The sequence below is a fragment of the Centruroides sculpturatus genome, unplaced genomic scaffold (genome assembly GCF_000671375.1).
Source record: "Centruroides sculpturatus isolate CEXI.00-Female unplaced genomic scaffold, Cexi_2.0 scaffold230, whole genome shotgun sequence".
Classification (NCBI taxonomy): domain Eukaryota; kingdom Metazoa; phylum Arthropoda; class Arachnida; order Scorpiones; family Buthidae; genus Centruroides; species Centruroides sculpturatus.
In genome coordinates, this window is record NW_019384716.1 from 216,277 (window position 1) to 241,768 (window position 25,492).

A 25,492-nucleotide genomic window follows, 5' to 3' on the forward strand; every position below is an offset into this window, starting at 1 on the left:
AATAAATTACATTTGATAATACGATTTTATTTTTTCATACTGTAAGATAAAGTGCAAAAAATCTCCAAGAGCTAAAATTATTTATTAAAATTTTAAGATTAGATCTGTAAAAAGTTTTATTTTTTATGATTTTTTAACTCTTCTAAAATATAAATTAATGCCACATTAAAAATTCATTAATTTTATTTTGTAAATTCATTTCTAAAATTATAAAAAGTATCAGACTTTTTTCTTCTCTCGTGATTTATATAAATACATTGGATAGTTTTTTCAATAGAAAAGTTTTTTGCATTTGACAAGATCGAGTTTAGATCCGTTACAAAATTATAAAAATAAAAGTCTGTTTATAATTACAGATTAATTCTGCCATTTAAATTCTAGATGAGTTTCTTGTAAAAACATATCATTTTTACGTTATATTTTTAAAATTCGAAATAATTTTTGTAACAAATTTACAGCATATAAAACGTTTTTAAAGAGAAAATAAAATATAAAAAAATTTTTCTAATGGAAATTAATGTTATTCAGTTTCAACAATAGTCTAAGTCTCTTTTTATCTTACGAGTTCTCTATATATTTATTAATAGGCAGTTTATATTACATTGTGAATAACTAATAGAATTCACAAATTAATTATTAAAATAAATTAAAATAATTACCAATATTCTATCTGATTTGCAATAAGATTTGTCAATCATCCGAACAATTAGTCAGCATACTTGTCACACAGTTAGACAATTAACTGTTATCAGAACAATAAATCAATTGTGTGTGTCGTGCTGCTGTCGTCGATTAGTTAGTTTCAGATTTTAAGAAAATATAGATTTAACTTGTTGGTGATTTTAGAGATATGGAAACAATATTATATTTCTAAATGAAGAGAAAACAAATTGAGTGGGGGTTAACAAAATGGCTCACCCCTCCCACAGTTAGACAGCGGTTGGGGTTCAACTACCTTCTCTGTTGTCCCTCTTGAGGCCGAAGGAGCAGTCTATGATCGATGGATGGCAGAAGCAGTCGTGGTACCACAGACCGGTTCATCTTTGAAATGGTAATACACTAATTTACCTCCAAGAGTTAGGCTTAGAGTTATCCTGTATCCATCATTTTTTATATTTGAAAAAAGAAGAGGATTTGTCTATTTATTCCAATAATAATCATCTGATAAACAGATAAACAAGCAACTTTTATTTATCTTTTTATCATTTGACCAAGCAAAAATAAATAAAATTAAATTTCAAAATTGAAAGTGATATCTGCACATCTACAGCTTTATCTTAAACGTAGTTAATGAATTGTACTCCATTCAGACAGGGATAATAAGAAATATTAATGATTTAAATGAGAAACGTCACATGAGAATTATTAAATAAATAAACAAGTTCAAGCCGCTGATATGTGTTAAATTTAAAGTTCAGATGTTACACTTTAGTCACATAAATAATCTCCAATGATGGTTTAAGTGTAATAATATTTATGAAGAGTATCAACTTTTGCACATTAGCTTAATTTATGTCTAACAATCCCAAGAGAATAAGACAGCTGACCTTTCTTAAGCTCTAAATTACCAAAATAGTTTGGCGTGAAGTTGCACAATGACAATCGAATCGAAGAAAAGTTAAAAGATAGTCTGACGAAGACGAAGTGGTTGGTTTGTCTGTGGTTGAAAGATCGAGCTGGGAGATAATCGTTATACAATCAGACAACACCACAGAAATCTAATTCTAATTCTGCAATCATACATGCTGAGCAGTGATAATTTAGTTCAGCTGTCTACAGAATGACATAGTACCAGCTGAAACCAGATATCTAGTATGTTAATGAGTATAGTCGGCCTGCGGTATGATCATCACTACAGGGAATGCAAAATTTTCGGACGTGGTTCCAGTGCAGCGAAACTGCTTAAATTAGACTTTTATCAATGCTAGCAATAAGCATTTTGATTGTTAGAGATAATGTTAGAAATTCCAAAATTCAACTATTTGTGCATTATATTTACATATTTTTTTATCTTTCATTAAAGCTATGATGATATTCTAACAGGATTTCCGACCAACACTTATCTTAATTTTATCTCTAACTACAATATAACTTACATTTTAATAGTCGTTATAATGTAAATAAAACTTTCTATATTATACATTCTAACAAAATACATTTTATCAAATTAATCTGTGAAAAACACGCTTTATCTTAACTAATTTCTTAAGGAGGAATAATTGAGGAAACGGGCATTAATAATAAAAATCTATGTTTAAAAGTTTCTAGTAATATTTTGTTTATTGCCGTTCTAACGTTACAAACTAAACGCTTTATAAATTTGCAAAATAAAAACAAAAAATAGTAATTTAACGCCTGGTATTTAAATTAGAAATTATAATAAGAAATATCAATTACTACATTAAATCGTACCGTTTAAAAGTGAACTTTACAAGAACAATGATCAGATAACTAATTTAAAATAGTTAAGTTCAAGTTAGAAATGTCACTTAGATGATGGCATAATGTCTATAATTAGACAATTTTATAAGATTATTAAAATATTTTTATAGAAATGTTACATTTAACATTTATAAATTCATAATGCTGTTATAGAAATAATGAGAAATGATTTCCTACTTCATATTGTTGACTCTTAAAGATTTCATTTTTAAGTATAAATTGATAATGCTTATTATAAAATATACACGTAAATTAATAGTTAATTAAGTCTATTTTATGCTTATAATAAAAATTAACTCTTAACAATGTAGTATTTAAATTTAATGGAATAATGACATTAAATTTGTTATTGTTTTTGAATCCCTATTAAAATAATCCAATAAAATTTAAATATAACAAATTTTATTCTTTAAAGAAATGTGTATATTAAGGTTTTAACAATGTATAAAATGTTTAATAGTGAATAATAAATAATAACTGAAATAATTAAGAATTTTCGTGGTTTTAAAATATTGCTTTAAAGCAAACTAACAGTATACATAAATTATTATTTTTTTACGTATTAAAATGTATTAAAATATTTATTTAAACTGTATAAAGGAGATAAAGCATTATGTAAATAGGAATTAACCATAGAGATATTTTTATGTAAAATAATATGTAGAAAAATTAAAAATTAAATTGTTACAAAGCGTTTTTGATATTATAATAATCACTTTATATGTGATTAGTTTTTGGAATTAAGGTGAATTTGATTTTTACATTTTACAAATTGTATATAAAAATAAATCTATAATAACTTTAAAAATATTCTCACCTTCTCTTTTGAGTTTTTAATAAAATTATTTATCGTACGATTTAATTTTTTTGATATTCATAGAATAATTTTATATACAGTATAAAATTATTTGATTAATACGTAATTACAGATAATTTGAATGAAACAAAAATAAATAAAATCAAGTGAAAAGTGTTAAAGTACATTCTAAAAATTCTTATATTTATTTTTTAAAATAAATGTTTTTCACACAATATTTCGATTTCATATTTTGAAAACACTTAGATTATTATTTTCATATTTAAAATATTATTTTGATAAATTTAATACAAATATATTTTTTGAATAAAACAATTTAAATATTTTGAGTAGGAATATATATTTTAATTTGAAGTAATTGCTTAATAAATAAAATAAAATTTTAAATTTTAATCATATAAATAATTTACAAATAAATAAAACTTTTCCTGTAAAGTATTTTGAATAAAACGATTAATATAGTCTATATCTTTTTTGATTTACAGTATTCTCAAATAAAATTTTTTAAAAATTTTACTTAAATATCGTTTCTTTTACTTTAATTTTTGTCATTTATAACTAAATTTGTAACAGGAGATATAATTTTACGAATAATAACTATCATTGTTAAAATTGTTATTCATAAAATTATATAAGTAAATTTATTTTCTTTATTTTAATACATTGATTAAAATTATATCAAAAATAAATTTATTTAGAGTATATAATTTTATGTCTAGTCAATGTTTAACATTTATAGAATTATCATTTGAAATTAAAACAATATAACATATTAACATGTAGTTATATTATATTCTATAAAGTTTTTCAGTACATTATTTACTCGAATATCATTTAATATAAAGCTATTTATATTATGATGTGTTTCCTTTAACTTCAACGATCATGAGAGGAAATTGATAGGCCTGCAAGTTTTCTAGATCTGAATTTCTGAGAGTTCTTTTCTGAAAGATATTTCGAAGCTAGAGCTTACCAAACTAATTCAAAAACATCGAGGAACTCCAGTCATCTATTGAATATAAAACCTTCGAGAGATTTCATATTCAATGAATATTCCGAGAGACATTCTTCAAAGTGTAATGTCAAACATTGGGTAAGATTGAAGAAGGCGAGATTGAAATTTCGGACGCTACGTCTTCAAATGTTGATTTGAATAACGTTTAAATAAAAGTTTTATATTTCATTGTTCCGTTGTAATAACGCATCAAACTTAATAAATAGATTTTGGATCACCCTGTACGGTACATTTACTATATTTTTCAGCTTATTTATAGACAAAGACTCTTAAATATGTTAAAATGATATTTAAATGTTTACTAACAAATCATTTTAGATTGATCTAATGCTTTTAACATAAGATTTATATCATTACAGCGAAATATTTTATAAAGTTTCAATCAAAAAATATAACTTCGCATTCCTGTTGTTAATGATAATGTATTAAATTCTATTAAAATTCTTCAATACATGATAAAGCCTATAATAATTAACAATAGATTACAAGCTAAATCCATACTAATATTGCTGTATTAAGTCAATAATTATGATTAGTAAATGAATTATTATTATTATGTTTAATAAAAGTTTCTTGTTCTTTTTATATAATGGGATAATTTAAAAAAGGTACTTATAAATTAAAAATCCATAATCATAAGTTAATCTTAAAAAATAATAATTTATTAAATAGCATTTATTATTACTTAATATAAGCCAATAAAACTTTAATAGGCGTACGTATTTGACAATTTTTGTAGGAACGTCTTAAATATTATTAAGATTTCAAGAAGATTAAAATTAATTAAAATTTATAGGCCTAATTATCGTTAAATTGTAGGCCTAGATTTTACATAATTATTCTTACTGATATTTATATATTTAAGAATTATAGTAATTATATGGCCTATTACAAATATTTGAGATTTGTCAATTTCATTTTAAACACGTTTACTTGAGCTTTATAGTGTCTCATCTTGTATAAAATGGAACTGTCACCATTATATTAACTTTACGCGTATTTATACAATAAAAATATCTTATAAAATAATAATATTAAGTAAGATTTTAATTATATACAGGATGAGTGAACGTGCAAATAATTATATGTATATCTAATGCGAGTTTAATTTTATATTACAATATACCTTTTAAATTTTAAATTACAAATATAAGTTTTACAATAAATCATGTAAATCTATTGTTATCGAAAACCTTAAATGTAAATATAAATTCAAACATTTTTACTTTCTCTCTTTCTAAGCGAATTAATTAACTTATCCAGTTTTATGCATAGGAAAATAGTATGATAATCGGAATAAATTCTCCGATAATGAAGTCGAAAGTATTTCAAAGTGGCATAATGAATAAAGAGTATTTAACAAGTTTTATAACCCTATATACGTTTATAATAACTAAACTTCTTTTCATTTTCTTTTAGATGTTTATTAACTTCACTTGAAACAAGTAGACACTTTATATTTAGTGCCAAAACATTTTTACATTTTATAAAAAATGTTATATAGTAATCAATAAATCTGGTTAACTTTATTGTTTTTGAATTATACAATTATCTATTTCACTAAGACCCTTTATAATTATAAAAAGGAGTAAAACTTCAAGCATTTTATGAGAAAAAAGGTCATTTGAGTATAGAACTTATTAAGTTTAGAGATAAATAATTTAGTAACGCGTGTAGTACTTTAATATTTTGATTAAGTGTAAGCTGTAAGGTTTATGCAATATTTTTTAAAGTTAAATAGGGGAGAAAACATGTAAATAATTAACTACATAGCATTAGAAGGAAGATTTGAAAAAGAAGAAAAAAGAAATGTTTTGATTTAAAGTTATATGTACGAGTTCATAATTCTTAATAGATTGAAACTTTTAAATTTCAAATCATTAACTTTACATTAATAAAAATAAATTTATTATTTATGTACTTGAATTATCAACTTGAATTAATAAATCAAACATAACATTATTATGAACCTTTACACCGGTTTATTATTACTATACTATTAAGTTACATATAAAACAGTGTTTTTAGATATTTTAAACCCATTTTTCAGAAAGAAGTCAAACCTAATAAATGCCGCAAATTATCGTTTATTTTATGCAGTAGCATAAAGAAAGCAGCTTGTAATTTAACTTATGAAATTTTACATAATTTATTTTGTAAAACTAAAATTTATTTAGTTACAGAATTATTTNTAGTAATTATATGGCCTATTACAAATATTTGAGATTTGTCAATTTCATTTTAAACACGTTTACTTGAGCTTTATAGTGTCTCATCTTGTATAAAATGGAACTGTCACCATTATATTAACTTTACGCGTATTTATACAATAAAAATATCTTATAAAATAATAATATTAAGTAAGATTTTAATTATATACAGGATGAGTGAACGTGCAAATAATTATATGTATATCTAATGCGAGTTTAATTTTATATTACAATATACCTTTTAAATTTTAAATTACAAATATAAGTTTTACAATAAATCATGTAAATCTATTGTTATCGAAAACCTTAAATGTAAATATAAATTCAAACATTTTTACTTTCTCTCTTTCTAAGCGAATTAATTAACTTATCCAGTTTTATGCATAGGAAAATAGTATGATAATCGGAATAAATTCTCCGATAATGAAGTCGAAAGTATTTCAAAGTGGCATAATGAATAAAGAGTATTTAACAAGTTTTATAACCCTATATACGTTTATAATAACTAAACTTCTTTTCATTTTCTTTTAGATGTTTATTAACTTCACTTGAAACAAGTAGACACTTTATATTTAGTGCCGAAACATTTTTACATTTTATAAAAAATGTTATATAGTAATCAATAAATCTGGTTAACTTTATTGTTTTTGAATTATACAATTATCTATTTCACCAAGACCCTTTATAATTATAAAAAGGAGTAAAACTTCAAGCATTTTATGAGAAAAAAGGTCATTTGAGTATAGAACTTATTAAGTTTAGAGATAAATAATTTAGTAACGCGTGTAGTACTTTAATATTTTGATTAAGTGTAAGCTGTAAGGTTTATGCAATATTTTTTAAAGTTAAATAGGGGAGAAAACATGTAAATAATTAACTACATAGCATTAGAAGGAAGATTTGAAAAAGAAGAAAAAAGAAATGTTTTGATTTAAAGTTATATGTACGAGTTCATAATTCTTAATAGATTGAAACTTTTAAATTTCAAATCATTAACTTTACATTAATAAAAATAAATTTATTATTTATGTACTTGAATTATCAACTTGAATTAATAAATCAAACATAACATTATTATGAACCTTTACACCGGTTTATTATTACTATACTATTAAGTTACATATAAAACAGTGTTTTTAGATATTTTAAACCCATTTTTCAGAAAGAAGTCAAACCTAATAAATGCCGCAAATTATCGTTTATTTTATGCAGTAGCATAAAGAAAGCAGCTTGTAATTTAACTTATGAAATTTTACATAATTTATTTTGTAAAACTAAAATTTATTTAGTTACAGAATTATTTCTAAAGTTATTATCTTAATTATAAAAAGGTAGTCAATATTAGTGAAAAATATTCGAAAACTTTTTAGAAATTTATTTAAATTTCAAAAACAAGTTAATTTTTACTAAAAATATTAATGTAAATAACCTCTAAACATTATAAGCGAATATAAATTTATCTAAATTTCATTCATCAAAATAATTAGAAAGTGCTAAGAAACTATAATATAAAGTAAGTTCCTTTTTTTATTGATTTTTATATTCCGATAGTTAGCAAGCCTTTTAATTTATTATTATAAATTAATATTATTTATATTAATTCGCTTGTTTTTAACTCCGGATCGTCAGAACTCTGTTCATTCGGACAGGGAGCGAGTAAAGGTTAAAAAATATACTTCATAAGTTGCAATGTTTCGCAAAGGAATTTAACTGAATTAATTTACTTATAACTTTAGTTTTAGACTTTACAGTAAATAATTTAAACAAAATTAAATATTAATATATTTAAATATTATCTAATCCATTAAAATGAATAAATTAATGTAAGCGATTCAAAGAAGCGATTAAGGTCAAGGAACTGTTTATTTTAAATATAAACGTTACATTTCGAGTTTCCAATAAAATTTCTGTTATGAAATCAAACCATCAATACATATACATTAGAACAGAGTTATTATAATTGTTATAATCTAGAGATCTATTGTATTCAAAAATGAAGCTTAAGGCTTATACAAAATATTCACGGTCGTATAACTTGAATTTGATAAATGCAAATTTACTAAATATTACGATGTTAGNTACATTACAAAAAATATCTACATTTAAAAAATTATATGTAGATTTAAATTTTTTTAAATAAATTACATTTGATAATACGATTTTATTTTTTCATACTGTAAGATAAAGTGCAAAAAATCTCCAAGAGCTAAAATTATTTATTAAAATTTTAAGATTAGATCTGTAAAAAGTTTTATTTTTTATGATTTTTTAACTCTTCTAAAATATAAATTAATGCCACATTAAAAATTCATTAATTTTATTTTGTAAATTCATTTCTAAAATTATAAAAAGTATCAGACTTTTTTCTTCTCTCGTGATTTATATAAATACATTGGATAGTTTTTTCAATAGAAAAGTTTTTTGCATTTGACAAGATCGAGTTTAGATCCGTTACAAAATTATAAAAATAAAAGTCTGTTTATAATTACAGATTAATTCTGCCATTTAAATTCTAGATGAGTTTCTTGTAAAAACATATCATTTTTACGTTATATTTTTAAAATTCGAAATAATTTTTGTAACAAATTTACAGCATATAAAACGTTTTTAAAGAGAAAATAAAATATAAAAAAATTTTTCTAATGGAAATTAATGTTATTCAGTTTCAACAATAGTCTAAGTCTCTTTTTATCTTACGAGTTCTCTATATATTTATTAATAGGCAGTTTATATTACATTGTGAATAACTAATAGAATTCACAAATTAATTATTAAAATAAATTAAAATAATTACCAATATTCTATCTGATTTGCAATAAGATTTGTCAATCATCCGAACAATTAGTCAGCATACTTGTCACACAGTTAGACAATTAACTGTTATCAGAACAATAAATCAATTGTGTGTGTCGTGCTGCTGTCGTCGATTAGTTAGTTTCAGATTTTAAGAAAATATAGATTTAACTTGTTGGTGATTTTAGAGATATGGAAACAATATTATATTTCTAAATGAAGAGAAAACAAATTGAGTGGGGGTTAACAAAATGGCTCACCCCTCCCACAGTTAGACAGCGGTTGGGGTTCAACTACCTTCTCTGTTGTCCCTCTTGAGGCCGAAGGAGCAGTCTATGATCGATGGATGGCAGAAGCAGTCGTGGTACCACAGACCGGTTCATCTTTGAAATGGTAATACACTAATTTACCTCCAAGAGTTAGGCTTAGAGTTATCCTGTATCCATCATTTTTTATATTTGAAAAAAGAAGAGGATTTGTCTATTTATTCCAATAATAATCATCTGATAAACAGATAAACAAGCAACTTTTATTTATCTTTTTATCATTTGACCAAGCAAAAATAAATAAAATTAAATTTCAAAATTGAAAGTGATATCTGCACATCTACAGCTTTATCTTAAACGTAGTTAATGAATTGTACTCCATTCAGACAGGGATAATAAGAAATATTAATGATTTAAATGAGAAACGTCACATGAGAATTATTAAATAAATAAACAAGTTCAAGCCGCTGATATGTGTTAAATTTAAAGTTCAGATGTTACACTTTAGTCACATAAATAATCTCCAATGATGGTTTAAGTGTAATAATATTTATGAAGAGTATCAACTTTTGCACATTAGCTTAATTTATGTCTAACAATCCCAAGAGAATAAGACAGCTGACCTTTCTTAAGCTCTAAATTACCAAAATAGTTTGGCGTGAAGTTGCACAATGACAATCGAATCGAAGAAAAGTTAAAAGATAGTCTGACGAAGACGAAGTGGTTGGTTTGTCTGTGGTTGAAAGATCGAGCTGGGAGATAATCGTTATACAATCAGACAACACCACAGAAATCTAATTCTAATTCTGCAATCATACATGCTGAGCAGTGATAATTTAGTTCAGCTGTCTACAGAATGACATAGTACCAGCTGAAACCAGATATCTAGTATGTTAATGAGTATAGTCGGCCTGCGGTATGATCATCACTACAGGGAATGCAAAATTTTCGGACGTGGTTCCAGTGCAGCGAAACTGCTTAAATTAGACTTTTATCAATGCTAGCAATAAGCATTTTGATTGTTAGAGATAATGTTAGAAATTCCAAAATTCAACTATTTGTGCATTATATTTACATATTTTTTTATCTTTCATTAAAGCTATGATGATATTCTAACAGGATTTCCGACCAACACTTATCTTAATTTTATCTCTAACTACAATATAACTTACATTTTAATAGTCGTTATAATGTAAATAAAACTTTCTATATTATACATTCTAACAAAATACATTTTATCAAATTAATCTGTGAAAAACACGCTTTATCTTAACTAATTTCTTAAGGAGGAATAATTGAGGAAACGGGCATTAATAATAAAAATCTATGTTCAAAAGTTTCTAGTAATATTTTGTTTATTGCCGTTCTAACGTTACAAACTAAACGCTTTATAAATTTGCAAAATAAAAACAAAAAATGGTAATTTAACGCCTGGTATTTAAATTAGAAATTATAATAAGAAATATCAATTACTACATTAAATCGTACCGTTTAAAAGTGAACTTTACAAGAACAATGATCAGATAACTAATTTAAAATAGTTAAGTTCAAGTTAGAAATGTCACTTAGATGATGGCATAATGTCTATAATTAGACAATTTTATAAGATTATTAAAATATTTTTATAGAAATGTTACATTTAACATTTATAAATTCATAATGCTGTTATAGAAATAATGAGAAATGATTTCCTACTTCATATTGTTGACTCTTAAAGATTTCATTTTTAAGTATAAATTGATAATGCTTATTATAAAATATACACGTAAATTAATAGTTAATTAAGTCTATTTTATGCTTATAATAAAAATTAACTCTTAACAATGTAGTATTTAAATTTAATGGAATAATGACATTAAATTTGTTATTGTTTTTGAATCCCTATTAAAATAATCCAATAAAATTTAAATATAACAAATTTTATTCTTTAAAGAAATGTGTATATTAAGGTTTTAACAATGTATAAAATGTTTAATAGTGAATAATAAATAATAACTGAAATAATTAAGAATTTTCGTGGTTTTAAAATATTGCTTTAAAGCAAACTAACAGTATACATAAATTATTATTTTTTTACGTATTAAAATGTATTAAAATATTTATTTAAACTGTATAAAGGAGATAAAGCATTATGTAAATAGGAATTAACCATAGAGATATTTTTATGTAAAATAATATGTAGAAAAATTAAAAATTAAATTGTTACAAAGCGTTTTTGATATTATAATAATCACTTTATATGTGATTAGTTTTTGGAATTAAGGTGAATTTGATTTTTACATTTTACAAATTGTATATAAAAATAAATCTATAATAACTTTAAAAATATTCTCACCTTCTCTTTTGAGTTTTTAATAAAATTATTTATCGTACGATTTAATTTTTTTGATATTCATAGAATAATTTTATATACAGTATAAAATTATTTGATTAATACGTAATTACAGATAATTTGAATGAAACAAAAATAAATAAAATCAAGTGAAAAGTGTTAAAGTACATTCTAAAAATTCTTATATTTATTTTTTAAAATAAATGTTTTTCACACAATATTTCGATTTCATATTTTGAAAACACTTAGATTATTATTTTCATATTTAAAATATTATTTTGATAAATTTAATACAAATATATTTTTTGAATAAAACAATTTAAATATTTTGAGTAGGAATATATATTTTAATTTGAAGTAATTGCTTAATAAATAAAATAAAATTTTAAATTTTAATCATATAAATAATTTACAAATAAATAAAACTTTTCCTGTAAAGTATTTTGAATAAAACGATTAATATAGTCTATATCTTTTTTGATTTACAGTATTCTCAAATAAAATTTTTTAAAAATTTTACTTAAATATCGTTTCTTTTACTTTAATTTTTGTCATTTATAACTAAATTTGTAACAGGAGATATAATTTTACGAATAATAACTATCATTGTTAAAATTGTTATTCATAAAATTATATAAGTAAATTTATTTTCTTTATTTTAATACATTGATTAAAATTATATCAAAAATAAATTTATTTAGAGTATATAATTTTATGTCTAGTCAATGTTTAACATTTATAGAATTATCATTTGAAATTAAAACAATATAACATATTAACATGTAGTTATATTATATTCTATAAAGTTTTTCAGTACATTATTTACTCGAATATCATTTAATATAAAGCTATTTATATTATGATGTGTTTCCTTTAACTTCAACGATCATGAGAGGAAATTGATAGGCCTGCAAGTTTTCTAGATCTGAATTTCTGAGAGTTCTTTTCTGAAAGATATTTCGAAGCTAGAGCTTACCAAACTAATTCAAAAACATCGAGGAACTCCAGTCATCTATTGAATATAAAACCTTCGAGAGATTTCATATTCAATGAATATTCCGAGAGACATTCTTCAAAGTGTAATGTCAAACATTGGGTAAGATTGAAGAAGGCGAGATTGAAATTTCGGACGCTACGTCTTCAAATGTTGATTTGAATAACGTTTAAATAAAAGTTTTATATTTCATTGTTCCGTTGTAATAACGCATCAAACTTAATAAATAGATTTTGGATCACCCTGTACGGTACATTTACTATATTTTTCAGCTTATTTATAGACAAAGACTCTTAAATATGTTAAAATGATATTTAAATGTTTACTAACAAATCATTTTAGATTGATCTAATGCTTTTAACATAAGATTTATATCATTACAGCGAAATATTTTATAAAGTTTCAATCAAAAAATATAACTTCGCATTCCTGTTGTTAATGATAATGTATTAAATTCTATTAAAATTCTTCAATACATGATAAAGCCTATAATAATTAACAATAGATTACAAGCTAAATCCATACTAATATTGCTGTATTAAGTCAATAATTATGATTAGTAAATGAATTATTATTATTATGTTTAATAAAAGTTTCTTGTTCTTTTTATATAATGGGATAATTTAAAAAAGGTACTTATAAATTAAAAATCCATAATCATAAGTTAATCTTAAAAAATAATAATTTATTAAATAGCATTTATTATTACTTAATATAAGCCAATAAAACTTTAATAGGCGTACGTATTTGACAATTTTTGTAGGAACGTCTTAAATATTATTAAGATTTCAAGAAGATTAAAATTAATTAAAATTTATAGGCCTAATTATCGTTAAATTGTAGGCCTAGATTTTACATAATTATTCTTACTGATATTTATATATTTAAGAATTATAGTAATTATATGGCCTATTACAAATATTTGAGATTTGTCAATTTCATTTTAAACACGTTTACTTGAGCTTTATAGTGTCTCATCTTGTATAAAATGGAACTGTCACCATTATATTAACTTTACGCGTATTTATACAATAAAAATATCTTATAAAATAATAATATTAAGTAAGATTTTAATTATATACAGGATGAGTGAACGTGCAAATAATTATATGTATATCTAATGCGAGTTTAATTTTATATTACAATATACCTTTTAAATTTTAAATTACAAATATAAGTTTTACAATAAATCATGTAAATCTATTGTTATCGAAAACCTTAAATGTAAATATAAATTCAAACATTTTTACTTTCTCTCTTTCTAAGCGAATTAATTAACTTATCCAGTTTTATGCATAGGAAAATAGTATGATAATCGGAATAAATTCTCCGATAATGAAGTCGAAAGTATTTCAAAGTGGCATAATGAATAAAGAGTATTTAACAAGTTTTATAACCCTATATACGTTTATAATAACTAAACTTCTTTTCATTTTCTTTTAGATGTTTATTAACTTCACTTGAAACAAGTAGACACTTTATATTTAGTGCCGAAACATTTTTACATTTTATAAAAAATGTTATATAGTAATCAATAAATCTGGTTAACTTTATTGTTTTTGAATTATACAATTATCTATTTCACCAAGACCCTTTATAATTATAAAAAGGAGTAAAACTTCAAGCATTTTATGAGAAAAAAGGTCATTTGAGTATAGAACTTATTAAGTTTAGAGATAAATAATTTAGTAACGCGTGTAGTACTTTAATATTTTGATTAAGTGTAAGCTGTAAGGTTTATGCAATATTTTTTAAAGTTAAATAGGGGAGAAAACATGTAAATAATTAACTACATAGCATTAGAAGGAAGATTTGAAAAAGAAGAAAAAAGAAATGTTTTGATTTAAAGTTATATGTACGAGTTCATAATTCTTAATAGATTGAAACTTTTAAATTTCAAATCATTAACTTTACATTAATAAAAATAAATTTATTATTTATGTACTTGAATTATCAACTTGAATTAATAAATCAAACATAACATTATTATGAACCTTTACACCGGTTTATTATTACTATACTATTAAGTTACATATAAAACAGTGTTTTTAGATATTTTAAACCCATTTTTCAGAAAGAAGTCAAACCTAATAAATGCCGCAAATTATCGTTTATTTTATGCAGTAGCATAAAGAAAGCAGCTTGTAATTTAACTTATGAAATTTTACATAATTTATTTTGTAAAACTAAAATTTATTTAGTTACAGAATTATTTCTAAAGTTATTATCTTAATTATAAAAAGGTAGTCAATATTAGTGAAAAATATTCGAAAACTTTTTAGAAATTTATTTAAATTTCAAAAACAAGTTAATTTTTACTAAAAATATTAATGTAAATAACCTCTAAACATTATAAGCGAATATAAATTTATCTAAATTTCATTCATCAAAATAATTAGAAAGTGCTAAGAAACTATAATATAAAGTAAGTTCCTTTTTTTATTGATTTTTATATTCCGATAGTTAGCAAGCCTTTTAATTTATTATTATAAATTAATATTATTTATATTAATTCGCTTGTTTTTAACTCCGGATCGTCAGAACTCTGTTCATTCGGACAGGGAGCGAGTAAAGGTTAAAAAATATACTTCATAAGTTGCAATGTTTCGCAAAGGAATTTAACTGAATTAATTTACTTATAACTTTAGTTTTAGACTTTACAGTAAATAATTTAAACAAAATTAAATATTAATATATTTAAATATTATCTAATCCATTAAAATGAATAAATTAATGTAAGCGATTCAAAGAAGCGATTAAGGTCAAGGAACTGTTTATTTTAAATATAAACGTTACATTTCGAGTTTCCAATAAAATTTCTGTTATGAAATCAAACCATCAATACATATACATTAGAACAGAGTTATTATAATTGTTATAATCTAGAGATCTATTGTATTCAAAAATGAAGCTTAAGGCTTATACAAAATATTCACGGTCGTATAACTTGAATTTGATAAATGCAAATTTACTAAATATTACGATGTTAGATAAGTAATATTGTTTCGTGCATATTTTTACTATTCTGAAAATTATATTTTATTAATATTTAATAATTTTAAAATATTTAGTATTTTTTTAATTATAAAAAAGAGTATTAGTGTTTTATTTATTCATATTTTGTAAGCAAATAAAAATGTTTTTAACATTTGAATATGATAAAAAGTTTATTTAATGTAGTATGCAGTATGTTAAATTATGGTAATATGTTTTTGTTTTGTTATTTAAATGAATAAATTTACTGAAAAATAATTTTTAATTAATTTGTTAGTTAAACTCGAACTTTTCAGAAGTGCAATTAAATACAGTTATTTTAGCGGTTAAGAAATTTTAAAACAATTTATTAACATAAAAATTTTAATGAAATTTTCATAAATATTCAATTTTTAATTCTTATTTATTATAATAAAACACAAGTTATTCCTGGTATAAAATAATACAACTTTTAAACTTCTAAATTTGATTGTATTCTGTTTAAAATTCTATCTTTCCTCCTTCATTTGTTCGAAGAATCTACTCAAAAAGAATACTTTAAAATGAAATATAAACTGTTAGATAAATTAATTAAAGATTATCATATTTCCTACATTTTGTTCGAAATTATGATTATATAATTATATTCTATACAAAATAAACAGAGTCGATAAATTCAATATAGCCTAGTTTAAGTTATTAATATTCTTCGCTCCTTTCACATCTCACCGCTTTTGTACCTTGGGGATGAATCGTAAAGACACTTTTACACTAAGTTGGTGTTTTCTGAACTTAATTATAATTATCGTCTTGGAATATTAATTAATGTATAAAATCTTTTAATAAGAATTATTAATTTATATTTATCTGTAAAGTTTATTTAAAACGTTATTATTGGATAATGCAGCATAATTACCCTATCGATATCTTATTAATTACTCATCAAATCCTTTATAGACTTAACGTAAATCTATATGAATTTCTAAACGTATCTATAATAATTTATGTTAAGTCTATAAAATATTTCATAAAATGTTTAAAGTAACAAACAGTAGTCTATATATTAATCGGTATAATCGGTATATTTTTATATATAAATAGAAATGACTAGATAAACTTGTGGACTTTTTAATAAAATCATAAATATGTAAGAAATTATTTTTATTTTGAACTGCTGTAATTAAAATTTAATATCCTAGAATAAAAAGAATCGCTATAGATTATACGCATGCATTAAAGATCGCAAATAACCTTTAATTGGTCTGAAATCGTAAAGAGAGGTACAGTAAATGATGTTAGATCCGGAATCTCTCGTTGTTTTTAATATAATTAATTTAAATTAAAATATAAACTAAATAATATGAACATATTATATATTATTTTTTTAAAAAGGAAACAATACTCTTCCCTCTTTAAAATACAGCAGTTTAAACTTGTAAACTGTACATCTATTGTTTTAAAAATGTAAATCTTTATCTCCTATAATTTTTCGTTATGATGCTTGTTAAATTATTGGCTTATTAAAATAGTATTGGAGTGTTTTATTCACGTGTTTTTATCTTTTTATTAATTAAATATATGCAAATTTACATAGTAAATTTACATATATTTACTTCTTGAATTTACTTTTACATGATTATTTACGAAGTGCTTTCATGAGTCATACTTATGACGATTCTCATCTAAATTACTATGTTGATTGAGTTCTTTTTATAAAAGGCTATATTGATTTAGTATTGAAGGGATGTAGAGATTAAATAAAATTTAATTTTACAGAGTTTCCATTTAAAACTTATTCAGTATATAAGTTAGTTATCGTGCCTGATCGAATTTTTCTTACAATATTTTTATATTCAAATTGTTCTCCAACGGCCAAAATTTAAATTATATTTTTCTCATATCTATAGCAAATAATTAGAAAATTTAATAGAACAATTATATAAAAGCTTTAACATTTTCTATGATGAATCAAGATTTCACCGGACTTCAAATAATCTGTAAACATTCAAATAGAATATTTGATTAAACATATTCTATAAATGTTTCTGGTCGTGTACACCACATAAAAATAGTTATATATTAAATATATCTTTATGTATATGTATTATACATATACAACAAATATATTTATAATATTATATATATATATATATATATATATATGCTAAAGAAATAACGAATTAAACCTTTCCTGTAGAATAACATAAAGCTTATACGTTCGAAATAGTTTAACACAAGCAGTTTTACTTGTTATTTCAGCTTCTGAATTAATTTATACTAATTATTCCAAGCAAATTTAATAATAAAATAAAATTTTAAAATCGTTTCTTGTAAAATGCTTTCACTTATTCTATTATAATATATAATCTGCAATTGATTTAATTTAATTATATTTTAAAATGTGTTATGGAAGATAATTACGAATTCAAAATAACCGAAAGCCAAGACAATGCATTTATTATCTGATAAGGACTATTATTAAAAAGCATTCGAAATTATTATATAGGCCTATATTCGTATATAAGAATGTTGCGACATTATGGAATGGATATATGAATATATATCTTACCAAGACTGATAATTATATGAATTCTTGTAACAATGTAAAGTTAACAATGCCTTTCAACTACGAATATTATTGTATATTAAGTTATCTACACACATGTATATTATTACTATATATTATTCTTATTCATACATTATATTCTTATTTATACATTATATATTAAAAATTCGATAGGTTCACAGACAAAAGTCATCAAACTTAACTTTAACATTTGAAATAAAACGTTCGAACATAAACATTTTTAGTTAATACATACTTTTTGATAAATATTCCATCAAAATTATAGTAAACTACTTATTTAAGATGTTTTGTAATATAAAATTACTACGTTCAGTTTTTAGAGTCGTCTCCGACGTCTTACAGATTATAGCGTATTAAATGATGTTATTGAACATACGATTGATGATAAACAATAAAAATGAATTATTTTAAAACTGTTATTTCCATTCTTTCGATTCAAAAACGTATAAAAATATTTGTATAAAAAATTTAAATAGTTTTATTCGAGAATACTTATAACTTATTTGTGTTTGAGTTACTCTAACGATTGGATTTTAGTGCTTATTTTCATATTCGTGTTTTATATTTCTTTATTAAATATTACTGTTCACTATTATAGGCCTTATTTTGTAAGATTATCTTTCACTCTAATCCAACTATTTCGTTTTAAATTAGAATTTAGATTATTAGACAAAAATAGTTCTCGAGTAAATGTTGCGTAGTTTTAGTTTTGTTTAAATAATGTCCTTTAATTTCTGATTTTAATAATTTTTGTAATTAAGTTGAGTAAAAACATATTAGTTCATTGTTAATTTTGCTCGATTTCTTAAGAAAATTTGTTTGTTATTTGGTAATATCGCTAAAATTCGAATGAATATGGTTTTATTCAAGTGTCTCATACGTTTTATGTATTTTACTATAATTTAAAAANTTTATTTTAATACATTGATTAAAATTATATCAAAAATAAATTTATTTAGAGTATATAATTTTATGTCTAGTCAATGTTTAACATTTATAGAATTATCATTTGAAATTAAAACAATATAACATATTAACATGTAGTTATATTATATTCTATAAAGTTTTTCAGTACATTATTTACTCGAATATCATTTAATATAAAGCTATTTATATTATGATGTGTTTCCTTTAACTTCAACGATCATGAGAGGAAATTGATAGGCCTGCAAGTTTTCTAGATCTGAATTTCTGAGAGTTCTTTTCTGAAAGATATTTCGAAGCTAGAGCTTACCAAACTAATTCAAAAACATCGAGGAACTCCAGTCATCTATTGAATATAAAACCTTCGAGAGATTTCATATTCAATGAATATTCCGAGAGACATTCTTCAAAGTGTAATGTCAAACATTGGGTAAGATTGAAGAAGGCGAGATTGAAATTTCGGACGCTACGTCTTCAAATGTTGATTTGAATAACGTTTAAATAAAAGTTTTATATTTCATTGTTCCGTTGTAATAACGCATCAAACTTAATAAATAGATTTTGGATCACCCTGTACGGTACATTTACTATATTTTTCAGCTTATTTATAGACAAAGACTCTTAAATATGTTAAAATGATATTTAAATGTTTACTAACAAATCATTTTAGATTGATCTAATGCTTTTAACATAAGATTTATATCATTACAGCGAAATATTTTATAAAGTTTCAATCAAAAAATATAACTTCGCATTCCTGTTGTTAATGATAATGTATTAAATTCTATTAAAATTCTTCAATACATGATAAAGCCTATAATAATTAACAATAGATTACAAGCTAAATCCATACTAATATTGCTGTATTAAGTCAATAATTATGATTAGTAAATGAATTATTATTATTATGTTTAATAAAAGTTTCTTGTTCTTTTTATATAATGGGATAATTTAAAAAAGGTACTTATAAATTAAAAATAAGATTTAGCATTTTTATTACTGCATTTTATAACTCCGCTATACCAGATATTCTATATTAATTTTTTGTGAAATGGTTATATAATTTTGTTATTATCTTGTGTTTATTTACGAGAGGCAATGTATAACATAATAAAAGACAGAGAGTCAGACAGGATCGACTAGTATCTTACAACAATGCACGACCGATTTGTAATGCCTTTGAATTGGTAATGCGTTGTCCTTTCAAAGTCGATAGATAAACCTGAAAATAAAAGCAAAATAAAAACTTATTTTGAAAAGTATTAATTAACTAAAACGGAATTTTAAAATTTACTTGAGAAAATTTTGCATTAAATTCCGTGTTGAACAACTTTTAATAAAACTATAAAAAATAATATATTTTAAAACTCATTTATGCTCTATATAACGCGGGACAGCTAATTTAACTTTTCAATTGCTGTAACTTTACCATTAAAGCAAATTTATCTATTTCTGCCTTCAGTTTTATAGAGAAAAGATCCTTTTTCGTGCAGTTGAATGGAATCTATGGCCAAATGGGCGATTTCTTTCAGTAATATGATAAGTAATGGACGTTAGGGCAATATCCAAGTTATTTGATCTTCACGAGTTACAGACGGGCCGCTTTAGAAAATGTTTTAAGTTAAAAATATCTTCTTTTGTAAGAAGGTAAAATAATTCCGATTTAATACAAGCTTATCAGTTTGTTTTCATCACTTTCAGCCGTATCATTGAAAAGTAGCATTATCTGATGGATTAGATGGATTACAAATTGTAGCCGTTACAACCATTATTGTAGTGTTTCTGAAACTTTTCATCCCGCAGCCCTCCTTGAGAATTAGGCCTATCTCTATTATTGCCACCTTCCTCTCCCTTACAAACGTCTTTAATTATTTTACCTAACACTCCGCAACCCCGGGAGGTCGTGACCCACTGTTTGACAAATGTTGTGTTGTCTGTAACAATGTAACAGTTTTCCAATTTATAGGATTATATTTGAAATATTTTTGTAATTTCGAGGTATAAAATGATATAAAAATAAGAAATAAGTTTAAAATTCGAATTAGGTCATAATAAAAATCTCTATAATGGAACTAACTGCCTTGAAAAAGATAGATAAGATCTGTAGTCGCTTTTTAAGTCGAGGGACTTTTCTCAAGTGAATCTTGTCATTGAGCCTATTATTACCAGGGAATTATTTATGCAAAACGGATCGCGATCGCAATCTCGTCTTCTTCTCACTTTCCCATACAAAAATTATCAGTATCAGTATCTGGAGAATGTTATAATCTTCATTGGTTATCTAAAATCCTGAAACTCGAAATTATTCGAATTTGCATCAATCAGATGCTAGTAATAATAAGCAGTCTAATCATCGATTAGGATAAATACTTAAGAAACGTCATTACTACATTTTGGGCCAAAGATTAATTTTTGAAATTATTAGCTAGATACGAGCGCTTACCAACGAACGTGCAATTAAGTTCATTTGTGAAAAATCTAAAGAATAATTTAAAAGTTATTTGCATAATCCATTAGCGACGAATGACAGAATATTAATGTGATCATAATACATAAACCAGATATTATTTTACAGTCTAAAAATATGAGATTAATGTGGGTAGTCGGTATCTCTCTGCGTCCAATCTTGTCACGTAGCAAGGAGTGTGGCGTATTCAAAACAAAATGCTGTTGGAGGAAGCACGGCATATTCCTCACACCTGGTTCAAAAAAAGCTATAATAGTATGGTACCCATCTACAAACTCCGGCACGCCTGCCCTCAGAATCCCAAAGAATCCACTTAGTCAATACCGATGGCAGATATGCGATCAACTGAATTCTTGTTAATGACTGTTGTAGTAAGCCCCGCAGCATTGAAGCGATGTCTTTTATCGTTGGGCGTAGTCGCTTACCTCGATACAGCACAAAATGTCTGGTATTAAGACACCGAATAGAAGATAGCAACTGCTTGCTGGCTAATTTTTCTTTTTTCACTTCAATTAAATCTGTCATATTTTCATTAGGAATATTATTTCTTAACTTCCATCTTTTATAAGAATAAACGATATTGGTATAAAATGACGTCGTATGGCTTACGTGGAAACTTAAATTTTACCATCGATCAAATGCCAAAATTGATATGATGGATTTTATATCAATTGACTTCAAATAAATAATAGACTAAATGGTGTGACCGTAACATTCTTGACTATGATGTCTTTAGAGTTGACGCACCTTTATGAAAGGGAGTAGTTGTTTTTTCGCCTCGGGTATGCCATAGATCACATACACAGAGATAGAGAGGCAATGGGCAGAGGTAGCCTAAGGTGTACATAGATCACATCTAGGAGATTGGATGTCAACTAATGACTAAACGGTTTCGTTGCTTTAGGCTAAATAGCGTCTGTGACCTTAAAGACGACATTCCCCGGGCAAAACTGTCGTAAAACCAAACTGAAAAGTTAACAGTTTTATTCCATTTTAATATGAATTTATCGTAAAATAAAAATTATTATAATTATTGTCATTTATTCTCTTTCTCCTTGGAAGCAAAATAAAGTATTTCGAAACGATTCCTTCTGATTTTTAGATTCATTTGATCATCCTAGTCATTTCAAAGACCGTTGTCATTTCGGGCAACACCTCGAGCCATGGGAAGGTCTCTGTTTCTGACATTACTTATCTCTGACCCCTGTACACGCAATGGTTAACCTTTTATAAGAAAGATAACACCTATCTTGTACGCAGACAAATCTGTGAACCGTACTTAAGATTTATGAAAATGCATGAAATGAAATCGAGTTACCTGTCTTCAATGTATATTATTCATTTGCAGCAAAATATTATGAAGGCGTGCAAATGGTTCTCTCTAAGCTCACTCGACATGTATTACAAAGTATTTCGAATTTGACCCGAACCAATGATCAAAACCAAGATGGTTTATGACTTATCATTTGTCATTTCTACTATCGTCAAATATACCTTTGTACATGATCTATTTCAGTTCACGAATTTGACCCGATTGAGGTCAAAGGTCCTCATTCGCTATATAGCATCCAACCAGATGTTTTGTATTGGCACGTTTCTATTGGCATGCTTGTGGGAGGTTTTGCGAATCTCTACTCGTGATGGTGACAGGTGGTTTTCTCTTTCTAAGAATAACCGTATCCACATATAATATAAAATACATACCTTACAACAAACGAAGATAAATTTAAATTTTTAAACTATACATATATCAGAATTTCGACTAAGCATATCTTAAAATGTTTGAACTTTAGTATGCTTATGTTGAACAAATAGATTTTAAAAATATTTATAAAAAAAGGGGGAGAAAAGGATTCAGCTAGAAGTTAATTAAAATCTATATTATTTGGTAAAAAAAATATAAAGAAAAGAAAGTTAAACTTAAAATTCGAGGCCCATAGTAACCCCTCCCAATTTCTACCGGATTGAAGAAAATGGCCTCTGTTGCCAAACGAACAAGTTAATTCGTCCTTTCGTGTTTATGATCTATAAAACTGGAGGAAATTATCAAGTGGAGACGATCAGAATCATTTCTGTCAGCCATAAAAGCGGTTTATCTGTGCAAAATACTTCAGCTCTAACCTAAGAAATAATTTGATTGAATTTACGATAAAATGCTGTTAGATTCTTTCGGGAGAAACGACAAATTAATAAAATGCTAAAGCTATTTGTAAGATCTATTCTTCTAAAAAATGAATCAGAATGTGATAAGATGTGGAATTAAAAGGCTTACAACTACTTACTTCGTTATCATTTGCTTTCAACATAAAGAAAACATGAATATTTTAATTTCTTTGTCTTGCTATAATGCAATTTTTATTGTATGTCTCACGTTGATATAATAAAATGTTTTTATCCAAGCTGAATTTTATATAATCCTATTAACATTTTAATAATTAAAATGTTGTAATAAATGCTACAGTAAATAAAGTTTTGAAAATAAAATTAACTATGAAAATCTTTTATCAACAAAAGAATTTGCTTTTATTTAAAATAATAATAATAATAAATCCTATAAATAAATATAAAGTTGAAATTCGAAAAGTTTTACAATATTATAACTTATTTTTTCAAATTTATTATTAGTTTATAAATTAATTTATAAATTTATTATTTTTCAAATTAATTACTATTTATTATATTTCAATAATAATCTAGGTCTAGGAATTTATTTCTAAACCACCATTATATATAAAAAAAAGTTCAATATAATTTAAATATCAGGTCAAAATTTTCAGCATAATATTTAAATTCAATTACATTTTTATTAAAATTCAAGTCTTATTATAAGCTTTATACTTAATAGAGTGTTTATTTTTCTTTATTATTATTATTAATATTAAAATTCTTATTAATTATAATGTTACATTAAAAATAATTGTTAAGGTATAATTAAGAGTATTAAGTTTTTGAATATTTAAAGTAAGGTTCCCGTGGCTTTTATGTAAAACTTTTTATTTTAGATTTATAAGGTCGTCAAGCCACTTAATTTTTTTTATTTTATAAATTAAAAATGTAAAATCTAGTGCTATATATTATAAAAATTACACAAAGTATAGATTGATTTAAAATTTTAAACCTAAAAATTGAATAAATTAAAGGATAATCTACATATTTTTTAATATAACTTTAAGATATATTTTTAAAATCAATTGCTTTGCTTGATCTATAAAATGAATTTAAGTTAAATTCTACGACATGGACGGACCCAAAGGGGTAATCGCTCCCTGTAATTTTTTTTTTTTGTTGTCAACAGGAACTTTATTATTTCTTTAAAATAATGTTTGTATTTTAATGTTTTTATCAATATTTTTTAATTTTCTTACATTTTTATATAGTTTTCTTGTAATTAGTATAGCGATAAAACTTTCGATTTATTACACAAATTAAAAATAATCTCCACCGTAAGATTGGTGTTCCTGGATCTTTGGTCTATAGTCGTTAATAATTCGAAGTACAAATCTTACAGTACTCTACTGTATAAATTATATCGAGAAATGTAAATTTAAAAAAAAATTAAAAATTTATTAAATTAAATTACAAAATAAATCTACAATCTTCCTAAGAGAAATAAGACTTTAATTCATCAATTCTGAAAAATTTTATACATCAATATCTTATATAAACCTAATG

General features: G+C 24.0%; 2 protein-coding genes across 4 annotated transcripts in view; one reads left to right on the forward strand and one right to left on the reverse strand.

Moving 5' to 3' along the window:
• Positions 1–25,492, reverse strand: part of LOC111627931 (sodium/bile acid cotransporter 7-B-like) — a 74,728-nt gene that overhangs the window by 37,104 nt on the left and 12,132 nt on the right. Inside the window, exon 1 of one of the 3 annotated variants that reach the window (XM_023371620.1) lies at positions 660–728. The exons of 1 other annotated variant lie outside the window; for it this stretch is intronic. Coding sequence is in view for 1 of the 2 variants with exons in the window: in XM_023371619.1 (XP_023227387.1) it covers positions 660–698 (39 nt within the window). In the remaining variant the exon portion in view is untranslated. Of the gene's footprint in view, positions 1–659; positions 729–25,492 lie in introns of those variants that run through there. One more of the 3 variants, XM_023371619.1, reaches the window with a different exon arrangement.
• LOC111627930 (cadherin-related tumor suppressor-like) overlaps positions 1–25,492 on the forward strand; it is a 66,109-nt gene that overhangs the window by 5,762 nt on the left and 34,855 nt on the right. The window lies entirely within an intron of this gene.